Consider the following 20,409-nt stretch of genomic DNA (forward strand, 5'->3'; position numbering starts at 1 on the left):
CTGGGTGACTCAGTTTGTACTGTACATTTCCCAAAGATGCGAGGAAATCTTCAACAATGGAAAAGCCATTTGGCAGACTAGGGCAGAAAGAACTGTTTCCCATAGATGCCACAGATGAGTTGCTTCCTAAGGTGAGGGAAATGCCTTGGTATACAGTATGGAACTTAATAATGAATTTCATCAGTTCTTATTACCTTCTCTCAAAACTTTTACCAGAAGGGTTCTTTGTGTGTGTATGGCTGTTCAATTCTTGTTTACAAAACGAAAAGAAATAATTGATGGATACAGAAGACATATGAATTGTTAATTGGTGAATGAATTTTTGTTACTGCATTCTTTCATTTTTACTCTCTTTATTAATAATATGATAATAGGCCAGTTCTGTTCTAAGTCGGAAAGCAGGGCTCACATGAGAGATGCTAGCAAAGGTCAAAGAAGCAGCCAAAATGCATTTCATGTGCTCACTCTCTTGTCTGAAAGTACAGAAGACATAAGAGGTTTAGTTTAGTTTAGTAAATCCAAATTGAGAGAATCTGTGAATCTTGGCAACATTAACCTGCTAACATTTGAGAGATTCAGATCAAAAGTCTTACAGCTGGGTCTCTAAATGCAGACCAGGCTGGTGTGGTACAAAAACAAGCACAACACAGAGCTGATTCATATCCAAATCCTCTACATCAGAAGCATCAGTACTAGGAGGGGCAAAGTTAGTGATTTTGAAACTTCCCTGCCAAGAAGACCATTACTGAAATTTTGTAGCTTTTGAAGTTTTTAGAGCACTTACAGCTCGCACTGAAACCAGCATATATCATGCACCTCTTAAAAAGCTGGCCTTCCTACCTGTGGTGAAGTACTGCTGAAGTACTCACACCTGAAGGAATGATCATAATTAAAATTGAACCCAACTTTCAGGCCTGGGAGTGGGGATGGTCAATAGTTTTGGTGGGATAGCTCTGACACCTGAGTTTTGTCTTCCAGGTTGACACAATGGAGGTGATGCGACACCCCGAGGAAACAACTAACATGAAGCGGCAAACTATGGCTTCCTATTTTAGGGTATAAAACTTACATTGCAAACAAGCATTTTGGTGATTAGAACACTAGATATATCTAAAATATTTGTGGGATAGTGAGATCAAAGAAAATAGAGAATATCTTCCTTCTGAGACTTCTGTGGACTGTAAGATTTCTTTCTTTCCTACTCTGTGTATCCTAATACTGGTACTTTTCTAGTGGCAAAAGTACACTGGTAACAGGATCTAGAGCATAGACTATTTTCACCTGAAATACTAGCAGTCTAGAAATAGGCCTTTTATGAACAGAGAACTGATTTTGTGCAAATAAAATAACTGCAGTTGCGAAGGCCTCACAAGTTCAGGCGTACCTACTTTAGAAGACTAAGAATCATCATTTGTGATAATAAGTAAAAACAATCTATCTTTGCAAGCACTATTATAAATCAGAGACATCATTCTATCAGTAGTAATTCTGTGCTACGATAATATATATTGTGCATATATGTTTAAATCAAACAGCTGTGGAAAAGGTATTGAAACTGTTGAAACTGGTAGATTAGAGTCAGGGCACCCGCATGCCAATCCAAGGCTCTTTGTTATTGCTTTTTCATTATAGAACAGAAAAATTAATTTGATCCTTAGCCTGCAATAATACCATGCAGAATGGAGGCAGTGCACAGTGCTGTGCCGGCCAGTGTGGGTCAAAGCTTCATGTCATGTTTTCTTGAGAACTAATGTAAGGAAGAGCATGGAGGCAGCAGCTGCGACTTGTGCTTGCAAAGAGTTACACAGATATAACTTGGGTAGGAATTAAAAAAAAATTTTCTTTGAATACAAGAGGGAGGTGAGTCTGAAAGTACAACATATAGCCAGACACTACAACTGTGTAATCATACCCACATCCAGTCAGCTTAGAATTGTGTGTGATTTTGAGATTGAGTGTATTTGCAACAGATACTGATCATACAGGAGCGTTGTGAGGTGAAGATGGAGCAGAAATACTAATATTTAGAGGAGTCGCTGGAAAAGAAGTTATAAGATACTTAGAGGAGTCACTGGAGAAGCAGACCTAATCATACTGTTTTTGTTTTAGTGCAAAATGGAAGGGAATAAATTGTTTTCCATGTCCAGAGGTCGATGGGCAAGAAATAATGGGCCTGCTTTTCAGCAGAAAGATGTAGTTTAGATGTTAAGAACATTATGAATAGCCATGATAGAATGGCACTGCAGTAGGCTGTCTAGGGAGATTATACAGTCTATGATTCTGAGAAACAGGTTAGACAGAGGCATGCCTGAAATGGTACAGATACATCCACTGCTCTCTTTGGGGAGAGGACTGAACTGATGACTTCTTGTGACCTCTTCCCTGTGAGTTTCTCTGGTTGTTTGATTAACTGTAAAGCTTGATTTCCTTCTGGGGGTATTGTTTGGCCAAATGTGCCTAGAGTAGATATTTAGTTAGGACATTTGCAATTGAAAACTTTTTAATTTGGGCCATTCTTTACAATGGAAAAATGATGTGAGGATAGGGGAGGGGAGAGAGGGAAGAAATAACAACTGGAAGCCTTTTTTTTTTTTTGGACAATTAAAAACTTTTAATAAATTCTGGTTTTAGGCAAAGCTTAAAAAGCTTAAAAAGTATCATGTCGGTGCAGATTAAAAATTACATAGTTAAAATAATAGAAAAATGAAGCGTTTTAGAATGTATCTTTAGGATACATTCAAGCATTACATGCTATTCACAAATAGGCCTTTCCTGGTTAAATAGTTGTATTTCAATTCTTGTGTCAAGTCTGTGTATCTGTGTATCTTTTTTTTTTTTTTTCTAGTATTCCCTCATGGATCTTTTATCCAGAATGGTTGTTGGACAGCCTCACTTTATCCGCTGCATTAAACCTAATGATGATCGAGAAGCACTGACATTTTCTTACGAGAGAGTTCTAGTGCAGCTAAGATACACAGGAATTCTAGAAACTGTCAAAATACGTCAAAAAGGGTATTCTCATCGCATCGTCTTCGAAGAGTTTGTGAAAAGGTAAGACTGTTCTCTTCTGAAACATGACTGTCATTTTAAAACTCCTTCAATAAAATCTATTATATACTTAGATACAGAAAGTTCTACAAACATTGGTCATTTTACATGTATGGCCTGACTGTCCTAACAAGAGCAGTGACTATCAGAGGTAAGTGTTGCAGGCGTTATCAGAGCTCTGATGGAGAAAAGTCAGTGTGAAACCAGAGTGAGTGCTTAGTTTTCAGTAGCAAGTCTCTCCCCGTGGTGTATGTTGATAGAGGCAACATATGGAAATATGCACCATGCTTAGGTAATATAAGGACTTGAAAGGTCGGTGAAGAATATACATGTAATTGGAAATGAACTTATACAAAAGCTTTGTAAAAAAAAATCTGAGAATGTTAAACTAGAGAACTTTAATTAGATCAGAGAAGAAAGCAGCAATATCTAAGAAAGAAATTCATCAATATTGATTTCCGACATAGCACATTGTAAAAAATGATTTAAAATGTATTTGTGAATAGGGCATCAAATTTGATTTGTTACAGACTTCAGTGTGTAGAAAAGCCATACTAATAAAATCTAAGGTATGAATTCAAAACTGTATTGTTGTGTCAGCATGATTCCATATGCAGACTCTTCATATAAAAATGTTTGCCTTCCTACTTTTTCTTCTCTTTTTTTCCCTTTCTATTCCTCTTTTCCCCCCTGTTTCCACCGCCTTTTCCCTCATTCTTGCCCATTAACCCCCTGTTTCCAGCTGACCAGCTGGAGAGCAGCTTTGCAGAGAAGGACCTAGGGGCCCTTAGTGGACACCAAGTTGACTGCATGCCCAGCAATGTGCCTCATGGCCAAGGCGGCCAGTGGTATCCTGGGCTGCATCAGAAGAAGTGTTGCCAGCAGGTCGAGGGAGGTGGTCCTCCCTCTCTGCTCAGCCCTGGTGAGCACCTCTGGAGTGCTGTGTCCAGTGCTGGGCTCCGCAGTACAAGGGAGACATGGATGCGCTGGAGCAAGTCCAGTGAAGGAGCACTAAGATGATGAAGGGACTGGAGCATCTCTTATATGAGGAGAGGTTGAGAGAGCTTTGACTGTTCAGCCTGGAGAGAGAAGGCTCAGAGGGATCTTATCAATGTTTATATCTGATGGGAGGGTGTGAAGAAGACAGGGCCAGACTCTTTTTCAGTGGTGCCTAGCAATAGGACAAATTCCATCTGAACGTACAAAGACGCTTGTTTGTTGTGAGGGTGGCTGAGCTTTGGAACAAATTGCCCAGGGAGGCTTTGGAATCTACATCCGTGGAGATATTCAGAATGTGACAGGATGGAGTCCTGGGCAATGTGCTGTAAGTGACCCTGACTGAGTAGGGGCGTTGAACCAGATGATCTCCAGAGGTCCCTTCCAAACTCAGTCAGTCTGTGATTCTGTGAAGTTACAAATTTGATTAAAGAAATGCTGTGGTCCATATGATGCCAGTTTGTAGAGTAAATTCAGAGCAGATTAGGCCTTCTCTTGTCAATAGATTCTTTTCATATAAGAGTACACTGGGTTAGAGTGTAACCTTGAAAAGTAATGGTAATAAAAGCAGTGCTGACTGTAGCTTTCTATCCTTGCAGATAAAGGCAGGTTGTGTTTAATGTCTTGTTGGGTATTCCCCAAGTTTTTAGTCCAACCTGATACAATTATTTCAGAAAATATAGTAAACATCAAAAAGGAAGGGATAAGAGAGGAATTTAGCAATTTGCCCAGCAACATAGAAGACTTCCAGGCTGAGTTCAGAACATGAATGGAAGGGAGAAGGGGCTTGTTGTTCATACTTTATTTTAAACAGCTTCTGTTCTGTTTTTCTCTTGAAAAAAATCATGAACAATGTTTAAAATAAGTGGAGTAGGAAACATTTGCCTTCAGTTTACAGCCATGACTAGTCAAGTGTTTTTAGACACTAAGCAGTTTGAATACATAAAAATGTTTGAGAAAACAGGTCAAATGCTAAACAGATTGGCACTTCTTTGTTCATAATCAAAAAGACATTAGGCAAGTATGAACAAGAGTTTCAAAATGTCAGTAAATCTGTGGATATCAAAGATTTTCTAAGCTAGCAAGTTAATTGGTATTTTGATCCTTTTGAGTAACTTAACAGCAAAATGGATGAGCCAGCACTTTTTCTCCCTTGATGTTATTAAACAAATAGGTGTGCTTCTTATCTGTGTGTTCAATGATGCTGTTTTGTAAACTCTTAGAAGGAAATATGAGGACAAAACAATCAAAGGCAGGGAGCAGAACCATTCAGGGTTTATCAGGTGGGAGGTAAACAAAAGATAAAGCTCTGACTCTTCAGTGTTACTCTTCACTGTCTTCTGTTTTCATGTAGAACAGATTATTTCACAGTGTTGCAAACCTGAAAGTTAGTTAAGAAACAGATGGTCAGGAGAGGACTTAATTGTAACTCATTTCCACACTGTTTCTTTAATCAAGGATTCAACCATCTGTTTTCTATATATTTTTGTAAATTTTATATACTTATGCATACAAACCCATATACATATACACACATATATATACATTGTGTGTGTGTGTGTGTGTGTGTATTAAGTAAGGAAAGGTACTGTGCCTGTAACTCTTATCAAGTGTGTAGCCCTATCAAGTCTCAGGCACTTTGTCTCGCACTCCTGTTTTAATATGTTTGCTGTGAAGCAATGTGGCCCCTTTCCCCAGAGGCTGGGATCTGAGGTTTCAGATACAGCTTATTAACCTGACCTGGCAACCAGCCTGTTCAGCATGTGAGGCCATGTAGTGACCATGCACTGTGCAGCAGCTAAGGGAAGTGTGCTTTCTGCTGGGGACTTACTCTAAAAGCCCATTAGATGGGGCACTCCATATTATATCCAAGTGTCCAGGCCCCTTGAACCTCACATGATATGATGTGGTGTGCAGGTGTGCCCTCATCTCTGATCCCAGATGTAAATGCTTCTTATATAATCTGGTATATGCTGTGTCACATGTTGAAAGAGAAGAGATTTGAGAGTCTGGTGATTCCTAGATGTCATCAGGATTCAGGTACCTCACAAGCATGCAGGAATCTATCGAGAAATTTTGTACAATAAGTTTCATAAAAGGATTGTCATTTCCCTTCCTTTTTTCTTTTTACCTCTTCTCTGCCAGCCTGTGTTCTGCGTTAAAGTTTTGTTCTGCAGTAGTGGCAGGATTCACTTTTTCTATGGACACTATGTCCCCTGCAATAGCCTGATGGTGCTATTCTGATTGTACATTGATGGCAAAACCAGTGGTGATGATATAATGGTGACCCTAAGTGAGGTGGGTCTGCTTCTTTAATTCTATGGTGTAAATTTGCGTAAAAACGCTGTTGGACACTTAAAGTTTATTCTCTAAACCCTCAGTGTTACAATTCTTATTAGCCATATAAAGCCTCATTGATTTAATGAATCACATCCTGTGTTGAGTGGACCTAGGATCGGACTGGTGAGATATTGCAAAACCTGGGAAACATGTTAGCTCAGATCATGCTTTCTTCTAATCCCCCAAATTTAGTGGTAATAGACTTGTTTTTTATTCAAAATCAATAGATACTGATGAGATACTGAATTATATTATAAGTCAACAAATTGGTCACAGAGAAGAGGAGATGCTTACTCTTAAATTAATGATTCTTAATGCATACTTAATTCTAGCACTGAACTGTACCAACGTCCCCAAGTGATTTACAGGAACAAAATTTTGACATTCCTCAATACTAAAATCATAGTGTAACCCATGGAAACGGTTGCTACTTGTTTCAGTAGGTTTAAGATTTAACCAGATCAGTATAATGCTCCTGTAGACTTTAAATATAAACTACTGTGTCTTCCACATCTACTTTCTAGACTCTTGTCAGTCACATAACACTGGTAAACAGTTGCAGGATGGAGAAGCCAGTTCTGGAGCACAAGTAAGCAAAAGGCAATTGTCAGTCTCATGGTCCTTATTTCTGATAAGTAGTGTCCCTTCTGCCCTCGTATTTGACACCATAACTGAAAAGGAGCAGGAAGACTTCATGTTGAGAATCTAACACACAAGCGTATTTAACAAGTTATAGGAATCTTCTGTGCAGTGGTTGAATCAATGAAAAAGTTAGGAAGAATGCAATTTAGAGGAAGTTTTTATGAAATATTGGAAGACAACGTGATTACATACAGAAAATGAAGTTACTCCCATGCTTTGTAAAAGTCATTGTCATTCTAAGTAGGCTTTTATTTTTTTTTTACAAGACATAAATCTAAATTTAGTCAAAACAAGATTTGGTAAAATAGGATTTGATGAGATAAAAGAGCATTATTTTATTTACAGATTTTTTTTTCTAAATTTCAAAAGCAAGTAATTCTAGATAGTGAAAGACAGGTAATGGTGGAGTGGATACTAGATTTGAAAGTTATTGAAGTTTGTCATAAACTAAACTCAAGTATATAAATTCACAGCTCAAAATTCTTTGTAGTCAGGTATTGTCACAAATAAGAAGTCAGCTTCTCAATCATGTGCATGTCATTGCTAAAATGCTGAAATTCAAAAATTGTGAGATCCTTCTTACCTATTTTTTTGCAACAGTGCTTTCTAAAAACTGTTCTACAATTTTAAATATCCTAAGGTGTGCATTAAAAGATACATGAACAATCAGAAAATTCATATTAGCATTCGCTTTAATACTTACTTCCTTCTAAGAAAGGAAAAAAAGAGCTTAGGTTACACACGTGTAAATGACATGAGTATCTGAACTAACTCTTGAAACATGCACCAATTTATTATTGGTGCAACTTCCCTGAAGTATATGTCAAGTGTGTGTTGAAATTACACTCTACAACAAATTGTTTGGCTTATGTATATTTTAAATTTGCATTTTATTATAGCAACTCAGAATGCTTTTTGTCTTCTAAAAGCTGTCATCATTAAGGTTTGTAGTAATAAAGCAGAGGGAAATCCTTTTTTTTTTTTTCTTTTAAATACACCATGTTTCTCCATACCTGCTAAATGCCATGACAAGTATTTTGAAAGACTTGGGTAAAAAATTTGCAGTATCATGTTACTGAGAAAATCACTGCATTAAAAACCTTAACTCAATAATACCTTATCTTCTATCGTTATTTGGAGTAGGCAGTGTCTTTAGCTGCTGAATGAACGTCTCTGGTCAAGGACTGATTCCAGTGCTTCTGCCTTCAGACATCATTTTGTTCCCCTTTGATCTTTATTGACTATTTTACTGGTTCTTTTTTCTTTCTTGTGACAACTGGAGCTAATCTCTAGAGATTAACTGGAGCTAATATTTGAAAATCATATTCTGGTTTTAAAAAATGCTGCACTATTTCATTCTTTGTAATTGCTTTTACATAGTTCCTTCAGTGCGGGGTAGGATTTTTTCTTGCCTGCATGTGGCTACAGAGGAATAAATCTTTGAGGCTCACCGGTCACATTCCTCTCTCTGTATTTTAAGGAACATCTGATGCTTCTTCCCCATGTTAATGATTAAAGAACAGTTTGCTGAACCTGCCAATTCCCCTCAAACACAGTATAAATAGAATTGTTCCTGTAGAAGTATAACTTCATACAGAAGATAAACAGCTTATAAATGAGAGTTGAGGTGGCAGTTGCTACCTAGTAGTATACCTGTGATAAAATAACACTAAATTTGTAAACTGATTGGCACATGTTGTGCTATTATTGATTTAATACAATAGCTTCTGTGTAGAGTTACTTAAATACTATAAATCCATGAACACACAGTGGCTTTGCAGACCATAGGTGCATTCATTCTGAATGTCTGTTTAGTTCAAACATATTTGCATCCCCTTTTCATTAAATATTTGCACAGTAATTTTACTTCACATAATTTTTTGGGGCTGTTCTTTGCATGTAAACAAGGAAACCTGGACAAAACAAAAGTTACATTGTTTACTATGGGCCTGATCCAAAAGCCATTAAATCAATCATAATCTTCTCAATTACCCCAATTAAACAGAAGAAAAACACCATGCCTGATGCCTTACATACCTAATCACAATGACAGAAATCCTAGTGAATAAAGCAAATAGTTAAATTAATGAGAGGAGTAATTCACTATTTTTTTTCTTTAAAAAAGTTTCAAGCTCAAGTTTCATCATCAAAGCTGATAAAATCTTTACAGATAATATAGGCAATGCCAAATATTTCAATTATGCACATACATGACCTTTTCTGGAGGTAGGAAACACAGATAGACATTCATGCAGTCTAAGTGTCCTGCTCTCTGTAAATTAAGATTGATATGAGAGTCGTTTTTACTATAAACTGATCTTTATTCCTCACACACAGTGGCATCCTTTCAGCTTCTATTTTCAGTCAGTGTCATTAATACAGATGGTGAGCTGTAAACACTCTACTGTAAACCATGGCTTTATCTCACTGATTAAATATCTGCAATCTTTTTATTAGACAGATTGAAAGTGGAAAGATCCCTTGAGTTCCGCTGATGGGAATGGGCTTGTTAGAAGCTTAAGAGCCTTTGGATTTCTTGTGTGGATTTACCTTTCCCAAAGAATGGCAAGACTGCTTACATATCTTTGCAAAAAATGACCAAATACAAATGACTAACATGTTGAAAGATCCTAAGGATGAAATAGCCTTTCCTTGCATTTCTGGTATGAGAAATAGCCATAAGGTCATGATGCTTTCAGTAGCCTTCTCCTTCTTTGGTTTGACTTAGTTTTAGTTTTGACTTTTCTTCCACTTGAGAACATGTTGGCGTCCATTGGATGGTAGGCAGTCTCTGCAGAACCTGCAGGTTCAACAGAACTTACAGGCTTTTTGTGATGTATAACTGTGCAGAAGTGTGTTATACGACTGTGTAGATGGCGTATTTATTTTATGTAAAATGTTATTTTAAGTAATCTTGTGTTATTTTATGTAAAAGGTTACACACTGCATAAAAGGTTTATATCTTTGCACTCCTGTTATTCTGATTTGTATCAATTTTCCTTCTTCTTCCTGTCATTCATTCACTTGTTCTCCTGAAAAATTCAGAGTAACCTTGGGTATTTTCTAAGTTGCATTGGTTTGCAAAAGAACTCTATAAATAATTACACTGACTGGAGATTGCTAGAATGCAGCAGATTCTTGTCACCGCTACAGTACCACTTATCCCCGATGTCAAGTGTGTTCTCAAATACCATCTCAGGACAGGTTTGTCTTCCTCATTTATGAAAAGAGGACTGAATGTAAGTGAGGGTTTGCCCAAGAGTTTTAGAGATGCAAATATACAGAGAAGAGCAGTGGAAGTACATTTTTATTGACTGGTTAATTCTTCCTTTGTCATTTGGCTTTGCAGGTATTACTACCTTGCTTTCAAGGCACGTGAGACTCCTCTTGGTAGCAGAGAAAATTGTCTTGCCATTTTGGAGAAATCTAAACTAGACAACTGTATTCTTGGGAAAACCAAGGTAGAGCATGCTAATGTCTTCTCAAGGGTAGTGCCTCTCTTTAGCAAAACAAGTCTAATAGAGGTTACTGTATACATGAAAAAAAGAGCAAGAAGCCTGCTCGACTTAGTCTCCCAGGTTTTGGAGGTGTCCTCTTAAGCCAGGTGAGTGTGTCCTGCAAGAGGAAGGATGCCTTGAGTACCTCTCCAAGTGCACTCCCCACACGACTGCTTCGGTATGGACAGTGCAGTTGTCAGTGCGTGCTGTGGTAGTTCCCTCCTTAAGTTCCTCCTGCTATTAATCATACCATGACTGAAACTTCATGCTCTGGCTGATCTGTCAGCCTGATCAATACATTATCTGTCTGTGGAGTTTTAGGTGAGATCCTATGGCTGTTATATCAAGACGTGGTTTGTTCCTGGTTTAAAATGGGGGTGGCTGACTTCAGCAAAAAAAAGGTTATGCTATATCCTGAGTTATTCTACACAGTGCTCAAAAGAAAAGCAAGGAGAGTTTTCCTGCATGAGACCCAGAAAAAGTGTGTATAAGGACCCACATGATTTGCCTCCTGAAGTGTAGTGTGGTTGAACAATATTCTGAGTAACAACAAATTCACCCCAGGATTTATCCTCTCACTGTCAAGAAAGGTGATATTATAAAATTATTGATGCCTGAAAATGTCCCCCTGACCAATTTACTTTGTACAGGGATAAATGTGTGGCTTATTTGACAAAGGAGTGATTATAATCAGTGGAATAATAAAATTCCACAAGCAGACTGAGACCAAGATTGACAGAATTGCTAGAATACCATTAACTTTATTGTAGCAGTTTTCCCTTACAATGCCATGAAATAGGTTGAACTGAGACTAACCAAAAAGCAGCATTCAAGAACTTACGCTATTACCAGCATGTAATACTGAATTTATTGTTCCATTTCAGGTTTTTCTAAAGTATTACCATATAGAGCAGTTAAATTTGTTCCTGCGAGAAGTTATAGGAAGGGTTGTAGTCATGCAAGCCTATATCAAGGGATGGCTTGGAGCAAGGAGGTACAAGAAAGTCAAAGAGAAAAGAGAAAATAGTGCTGTTGCCATACAGTCAGGTAAATGTTCACATTCTGTATCTCACTGTGTATCTTGGCATTTCAAGTTGTTAAATTGCATGTACATTATTTATTCATTCATAATAATGTGTCGTGAAATCAAAATAACCGGAGGTACTTTTCTCTTCAGTTAATTGCTGCAAATATTGTTGATTTACTTCTAAGGTGTCATCTTAGTAATCAGTAATGTCTTTATTTTAATATTTTAGATGGAATGCCTATGTCCAAAATGGAAATATTGTTAGCTGTTCCTACACTAGCATGCAGCACATAGAAGAAATGCAGTAGATTATCCCTCTCTCCTCCCTCCCCCATTCCTCATGTGTACCAGAACTTGAGATAATGTGAATCATTGGGTGGGCCTGAGAGGCTGATTATCAGTAATTTAGCATGCTTCCTTATATTGAATTTGGGGGAGATGTATTAGAAGGGTAGTTCTTGTACTGCTCATTAATGTCCAATGATCGCACACCTTTGTCTTTTGAATTACAACATCAATGAGCACATGCTAACAATTAAAATTTGGATGAGTGAAGCAATGTTTGAAGTTGTGGGGCTGCAAATACTATAGTCGCGAACCCAGAGTTCAACATGTGGGTGGGTGAGGAAGAAGTACAGGGGTGGGGGTGGAGTGGTTATAACAGGAGGGATGAAAGTTCCAGTACGTCTCTGACTGTGTAGCACTTCCCTAAATAAATGTAATTTCCAGCACATGGTTTTGTATTTTTAGCCTGGAGAGGATATGAAGCTCGCAGGAAGTACAAGGAAATAAGGAACAGAAGAACTGATGCTGCTATACATATTCAAGCAGGTAATTAAAACATTATTTCATTTGCCAACACTTACTTTGCTGTGAGTAGTTTCACGTGTCAGTGTTTGTAGCTGAGAGAAATATATGCAGTCCAAACAAAAGTGATCATAAACATTATTTCTGATCATTGGGTCTTCAGTACCAGTTGACATCCATGACAGGTATCAGGCACTTTGGGTTACTTATAAATACCTCTCTGAAAGTGAAACATACTGCCAAAAGCTATTGAGCTAATTCTTTAAGATTCTGAGCAGAGAGTCGATATGATTTAACCATGTATAGAGTTGGTGTGTGGCACTGGATTTGTTTGACTGGAAGCATGGATGGAAGGCACTGGACTTGCATTTCTCTGTCTTTGTGTCAAGCCCTGATCTTGGGAGGTTGCCAGGTTTTCATTTCAACAGCTTGCTGAGTTTGCCAGCTTTGGCTGTTCCTCTGACTCTCTGCCAGACTCCTATGCAGCCTTATCAATATGAATTTGAATAAACTTTAAAAAGATTATTGGAGAAACAGGCCCATGGGGCTGTGTAGGTCTCTAGTAAAGAGCTGGGTACCATATGGCAGAGAAATCTAAGAACGAGTGCCATGAAGTCAGTGCTGATTTCACATGCTGCCAGTATGAAGCAGCTTCCATATAATTCAGCCTACTACACCTTCCTTATCCAACTTCAGGTGAAAGACTACTGCAGCAATCAAAAATGAGTTGTAGCAAATGTGATTATAGATAACCAAAGTACCACCGTTGTCCTACAAGCTGCCTATGCTGTAATTTCATGAGCTTTGTCACCTGTCCTTTCTATATCATGTCATGTATAAATCGGAAAAGATCTGTTCTGAATATTCTTTCACTTTCCCTGTTCTCAAGCCATTTCCCATAAATCCAACTTTTTTTTACTTTTATCTAAGATTGCTACTCTGAAACTAAGCATCACTGTGACTTTCATCAGAAAGCCAAGTACCACTAATCCGGTTACAGAAAGGAACAAAGTACTATTAGGATAAAATAGCAATTTATAGCTATGTTTGCATACTGTTCCATATAACCATAAACTACAGCTCTAGGGTCAAATGCAGAATATTATTTTAAATAGAGAACTGTTGTGGAGAAAAATACTTTTTTTTTTTTTTAACCATTAAAATAAGCACTGAAGATTGCATGAACATGCTCTTCTTCTCTTACCCTCCCTTGTGGTGTCATGTATTGTTTTCATGGTAGCATAGGTTGCAGTTCTTCAGATAGGGCTCCTAAATGTACTGTAAGGTACCACATTCAGCTATTTTCTGCAGTATTTGTTACATTTACAATTGACCATACCTAGGCTGTAATTTCTTATTTTTATAGTTCATTGCAGTAGAAAGTAAAGTGAAACAGTTGGCCTCTCATATTCCCCTTATTATCAGTTCCTTAAAATGAGTTATCTTGTAGATTCACTAGTAAGCCGGTGTGTAGCAGTATCACTCTGGGAGGCTGTTGGGAACATTCTGCCCTAGAGTTTTTATCCATCCAGCGTTTCTGGGCATGTAGGAGCTGCATACACATCAACTTTTTAGAGAAAGCAACTGATCTATACTGATGTTTGCACACATGGGAGAGACTGAGAGCTGTGTTCCTTCCTGTCATCTTTGAGATACTGTGTTGAACATGGCAGAGAAGAGATAGTGGGAATGTGCCTGCACCCTTGAGTGTGGTCACTTCTTTCGGGCACTCGCCAGCTAACGCTGGAGGAATGCCGAGAGCATTCTCCCCACCGACACACACACTGGGCTCCTTTGTAACCTGCCACTTGACAGTTTCAGTGATCAGACCAGCTGAACGAGCGTTAGGACTATAGAGCTAAGAGTGACACAGTGTGCCTTTGTTTGTAATAATTAGGCTGGCTACACCTCCTACTTTCGGCACTGTAATAGATGAGATATAATCATCATCATCTTCAGCACATTATCCTCAGACTTTGTATCAAACTTGTATCTAGGACTTCTTAATTGAAAATTCTTTTTGTGCACATTTGTTCTTCTGTACATGCTAATCATTCTGTGTTTCAAAAAAAATTTTTTTTTGGTGGTTGCAAATAGTGGCCATTTTCTAGATTTTAAAATACTCTGTCTTTCTGTTGTTTACATTACACTGCCCAAGTGTCTAGTGACAAGGAGACAAATGAAAGCCTAAATCTATCTCCTTCCTTCACATCTTATAATGTAAGTGTGTAGTTAAAGGAGGCTTTTCAATAAGGAGTATGATCACCTTTGTAATTTTTTTAAAAAAACAGTTGCAGGCAGTGAGATAAATTGTTTGCATTTGTCACCCAGACATTAGCAAAACCATATAATTAAAATATATGTATTTCCCTCTACTTTCCCTCCTTCTTGCCCCCCCCCCAATGAAAGCAGGCCTTGAAATTTAGGAAGCATTTGGCTTACATGTTTCTACAGAACAGCGCATATTGAAATTTGTTTTCCTTTCATCTCTTTCCCAATAAAAGCAGCCGCTCGGCTTATCCCTTTAGCTTCCTCAGAACTTCCTTTCAGAATTCCCGATCTATTACAGCACATTCACATACCAGAAACAAGATGCCTTTTCATGCTGTCAACCTTTTTCATCTGAAATGTAAATTAATTCTTGCTGGTACGCTTTGACAGAGATCAAAGTAGGGGTATTAACCTTATTGGGCCTTCTCTTCATCAGAATCAGTTCCAAAGACTGCAAGGGTAGTGTTAGGAGGCCAGTCTTCACTGTTATCTATGGCCCTCCTCCAGGCAGTCCTCTGTCTACAAGTCAGCATTTCAAAGGCGCTGATTTCTTTTGTAAATGACCTTATCATTACTTTAAACAGTGTGAAAAATGATTTGCCTGAATAATTCTTGCAGGATTATCCTGCTCATTTTAATTGTGGGGGGACTTCATTCAAATTCCAGGATATTGTTTAAGTGGTTTTGACAGCAAGTGATCATAGACTGATATAAAGGAGGAACACGGCTCCTGATTGGAAACCTCTTGACTTGTTCAGATTGTTCATTTCTTGCAAGTCAGTCTTTGAGGTAGCTGCATTTGCATTTTAAAAATAAACAGATGCCTTTCAAATACATGAGCTGGTGGTCTGGAGATCTCTGTGGGCCCAGCAGTTCACTATCCATTGATGAAATGTTGGAAGAAAAAACAAACTTAAAAAAAAAAAAAAACATCACAACATACATGAGGATACATTTCCTAAGTGTATAATATTAAATCAAAATAAGTCATTATTGTAGATGGGAGAAAACATCCTTGCTAGGAAACAAAATGTTCGTGAATTTAAATTAGGTAGGGAAAAAAAGCTACCCTACTTCAGCGTATCAACATTACAGGTTCTCAGATACACAGATGTTACTAGACTCATGGCTAAAATCTTCAGGGTATACAAGATCTTACTTCTTCAAGACAGTTTATCAACTGTGAAAGTTAGATGATAATATTTTACTTAGAAATTTTTTACTTTACTTACATTGTGAAGAATGATTTTGTGTGTTCACTTTAATGATACTGTGCATTTCTGTACAAGTATTTCCTTACAATTAGGATTTGTATTGTTTTTGTTTTAAGTCTACATAAAAGGAAAAAGATTTTGTTAAAATAATTTTTCAACTTATGTTGCCAGAGTCACAGCTGGTTTAAATAAGGATATATCCACTGAATCATGTGACTGAAATGTCACTACACTGATTTACCTCACATGCAAGTCTCATTTAATATTTCTTTGTATTAGGATAATGCATTAATTAGAATTTTTAAAAAGAGAAAATACAATTATAGAAGTACATTTTCTTGTTATGATAGCATGTATTTCCATGTAGAGCGACTGTTCTCTCCAAAAACTTAAGGGAGGACTTTAATCTGTTTATTTCATTTGTGAGCTGACATTGCCAAAATGCCAAATGAGTGGTGCATGCGATTCACTTAGATCCAAGGTGACATCACTGCATTCATTTTAATTAGCCCCACTTTAGCCATCTGGAATATACTGTGCAACTCTGATCAGGACTGAGTTTAACTATGCTTCCAGAGGTGAAAGGCAAATGACTAATCCATTGAGCCACCATCTCCTCCTCCAACACGTGCTCACACACTCACCATATGTCACATTGTATTGGACAATTCTTATCAAGAACTCAAGATTTGGGCTCTTCCTTTTAACAAAAAGTGAAGGATGTTCAGGCAGAAACCAGAGGAGTCATCTCTTTGTAAAATCCTGTAACTTCTGCCAATTCAGTGTTGCTTACTATTTACATATCTCTAACATATGGCAAAATTTACTCTAGAAGAGTAAAAAAAAAAAAGATTTCAGGAAAACAGCTGTAGTTCACTATTTTACATTTATAACAAATACAAGCTTTTAATTTTAGTGGTACCTTTGGGATTTTCAATAGCAAATACTTAATGCTGACTTCAATGACAGACAGAGGTATTTCTTGAAAACTCTGAAAACTCTGTATTTATCTGTGTATTTATATCAGTATGTATCTACGTATGTGTACATACATGTATTCAGCTAATACAGTTGTATAGATCTATGAATTACCTGAGTAAAATGTCCTCAAAACTTCCAAGCACTTTCTAAATATATCCAAAAGAGAAAATCTTTTTATTAGAATTTTCCTGGAAGTACAGACATTAAGTAGCAAGTCTAATTTTACTTTTTTGTGTCATTCATTTTAGTCCTTTTAAACAACATTGTCAATATAAGAACCACTGAAGAGATATATGTGTTTCTCTTAATTATAGCTAAGCTGACTCATTATATTATCTTGATTTCACATTCAGGCCAAATCAAACTTTTTTGTACAGGCTTCACAGCTTTGGTTGACTTTATTAAAAGCCTGCTGCTCGTATGCAGGGAATGCGTTAGGAAAAGTGAGAAGGTCTTACGGTTTTGAAGTACGAGATCCTATGTTCTCTTCCCATGTCTGAGGAAGGCTCCATCCCCGTGAATACATCGATATTTTCTTCTGCTTTTCTCTCCCATTTCTGAGGAGATGAAATGGAGACCACTGTAAATCCATGATGGAAACTATGCTTATTGGGTTTCATGCCCTTGATAAAATCAGGAAAGGACAAGAAGCCTTGGAAAACTTACTCCTTTCCCCTGCTGATACTGACAGAGGCTTTCAGATTCATCTGCCCTTTTTTTCCTGTGACCAAAGCCCAAAACCAGAGCTTTTTACTGTAGTGCACGGTAATTCAAATGTCATGTGGAAGTGGCGATGTGCATCGGTGACACCAGTCCTGATGGCAGCCTTGGTGAATCTTCCTAATAGTCACTGCTTGGTGCTCAGATACTTCTCAGTTGTATGTAAGAACTTGTGACTTGCTTTCTCCTAATAATCCTACCAGAGCAAGTGAGACAAGATTTGCTTTCTGTGCTACTAAATACACATCTTCCAAGACATATCCTGAATGAAGGTGAAAAAAGGGAGACACCCATGGGACCGTAGTAAAGGACGTGACTCTCCTTCCTTTGTACCATTCATTAGAATTAATTTGGCATTGAGCAAAGAAGGAAATTAATGGGCTCCAAAGCCTCTCAGATGTTGGTAGTTAAGCAGCTGAATGCTCATTTAACTAGGCAAATTAAGAAAGACCTATGCTGTTTGTAGGAAACAGATTTGAAATTTTTTATTACAACCTACCATGCTACTATGATACCTTCTCTTCAGCAAGTATGAGCTTTCATTTCCAAGTTGTTGCATGTTATTTTAGGTGGTATTATAGTTTTAGAATGTTTATCTGTGTAGCAGGTTTTTGTTTAACATAGTCTTTTATGACTGAGAATGAATCTGTTTGCTGTTTTAAAATTCTTCATCTCCTTTCTAGGTACTTCTTGTATAGACTTGTGATTATTTAGCTTTGATCTTTTACATTGCGCTTCACAATTCACTCTGTCACTATATATTTCCTATGGGAATCAGAGGGAAAATGCCTGGACTTTTGCTAACTGCAGTTGTGCAACTTTGTGTGTAATGTATGTGCCTTAGTACTTAGACATTGGACAGAAAATACCGCACTTCAGTGTCTCCGAGGTAGATATATTCTCAGTTTGCTACCCGCTGGAGCTGACTGAAAACTCAGTCTGTGTGAGAATCAGTCATTCTAAGAAGTAAAAATTTATGTCCTGAATTGTGGCACATATAATATTTAGCACTGAGTGACTAATAATAAGAGTGCTAGAATTTGGTTCATATCCCATGTTGTTTTGAGTTCATATCCTGTCATCATTAGCTAGGTAAAGGTCAGGATTAAAGATACTGCTGCTGTAAAGTTTGGAGTATAGAATACATAAGGTGAAAATGAGGTGACAGCTGGTAATCATTCTTCTTCAATGATGCAGTGATTGTTCATGGAGCACTAGCAACATGAGTCTGCTAATTTCACACTCTTTGAGCCAAGTGCTTAGTGTCAAAACCAGCACCAGTCAGTAATGCAAATTGCTGTGATGGAGCAGCTTCCCAACCTCTCAGACTCCCCCAGTAGAATTCTCTGCATGTGCATTTCTTTTGAAACATTATAGATCCAATTAATAAATGCTGAAAAGATGCAGTCCTGCTGCATGAAGCTTTTGAGAGACATGCTTGTTTATTCTGCTGCTTCAGTTATCCCATGAGTCAAAGACAAGGTAGGAAAAATACAGCCATTACTTGTCAGATTCATGGTGTTCTAGAAGAGTGTTAGAAACCAGCTTATGCAAAGGTTATGTTGAAGAGGAATTGATTTTGAAAATATTGATGGAATAACAGGCAAAGTGAAATATGTTTATGAAATCAGACATAGTGAGTTATATGTGCTGAATGAGAGGAAGATCAAAATGGTTATATTGCCATTAGTAGAGTTTCTAAGGAAAAAAAAAGAATCATAGTATTTATCACACACACACACACACACACACACACTCACTCACAAAGCATTGCTGAGCAGCAAGAAGTTTTTAAGAAGAAAACTTAATTTTATATTATTCACTTATTTCAGTGCTTCTTTATCTTTACGGTAGTACATAGACTGACTGATACTCAGCATGCATCAGCTGCAGAGAGATGGCTGCTGGCCAGTTGTCTTTGCTGCCAATATCAGAGTAGGCTTCTTGTCTGGTCAGTAGGGGATAGTTAAGGATTGGAAGCCTGATCGCATGAGGCAGGGGAACGTTTGCCTCATCTCTGCCAGATAGGTAGACTTTTTCAGTCTGATTATTAAGGGTGGAAAGTTCCTCAGCCTCATGATACCTGAGCTCTGTGTTCAGTATGATACGTCAGCAAGCCCAGCTTCTATTATGCCTTCTGTAAAGTGAATGGTTATTCATTTCAGTGACCTTGCATTTAAAGCTAATTTTGCTGCTTTTTGCCCTCGAAACCTCAGTAGCACTGAAATGCTTAGATTGTAATAGTGCATTGCATTGCCACTGCTTGAACTGTTAAAATGGTTTTAGTTTTTTTATATTGCACAGGTAAGTGCAACAACAAAGATTTTAGGAGAGTTGTGGCTGAAAAGAAGTCATTTAACACTGTACAAGAATTAAAATAGAAAAGAAGGGATCGGTTTTAGCCCTTTTCTGAGAGAAAGAGAAAAAAATTATCAGAGTAGCTTTATGTTGTTTCCTCCATCATCTTTTTATTATGCAAAAACATGAATGGGAAGCTAAATTTAAAAGAGCAGTTAAATGGAGCAAAAAGAAAATTAATGAATTATCCTGTAAGTTTGGTAATAATTGAGAAACAGCAAATTATATAGAGTCTTTATTCTCTCATCTTTTAGGTAATGCCTGCTTCAATAGGGAATTCCATTTAAACATTCTGTTTTCGTTAAATTACAGGCATGGGATATGGGGAAAACTTCTTAATCTTCCAATCAGCTTTTCTGTCGACCAATTTATTCTGCCTCCTGCTTTCCCTGTGTAATCTACAATCTTATCTTGGCCCACATCCTACGTGAGGTTGGCCTATACCACACTCCATCACATTGACGTCACTCTGATATTTAACCCTAGATTCTGAGAACTCCAGTGAGAG

General features: G+C 37.6%; 1 protein-coding gene across 3 annotated transcripts in view; it reads left to right on the top strand.

Moving 5' to 3' along the window:
* Positions 1-20,409, top strand: part of MYO3B (myosin IIIB) — a 227,663-nt gene that overhangs the window by 149,087 nt on the left and 58,167 nt on the right. For all 3 annotated transcript variants that reach the window (XM_062579044.1, XM_062579042.1, XM_062579043.1), the window contains 5 exons: positions 979-1,056; positions 2,846-3,051; positions 10,376-10,487; positions 11,408-11,570; positions 12,301-12,381. In XM_062579044.1, coding sequence (XP_062435028.1) covers positions 979-1,056; positions 2,846-3,051; positions 10,376-10,487; positions 11,408-11,570; positions 12,301-12,381 — 640 coding nt within the window. The remainder of the gene's footprint in view (positions 1-978; positions 1,057-2,845; positions 3,052-10,375; positions 10,488-11,407; positions 11,571-12,300; positions 12,382-20,409) is intronic.

The sequence above is a fragment of the Rhea pennata genome, chromosome 6, assembly GCF_028389875.1.
Source record: "Rhea pennata isolate bPtePen1 chromosome 6, bPtePen1.pri, whole genome shotgun sequence".
Classification (NCBI taxonomy): Eukaryota; Metazoa; Chordata; class Aves; order Rheiformes; family Rheidae; genus Rhea; species Rhea pennata.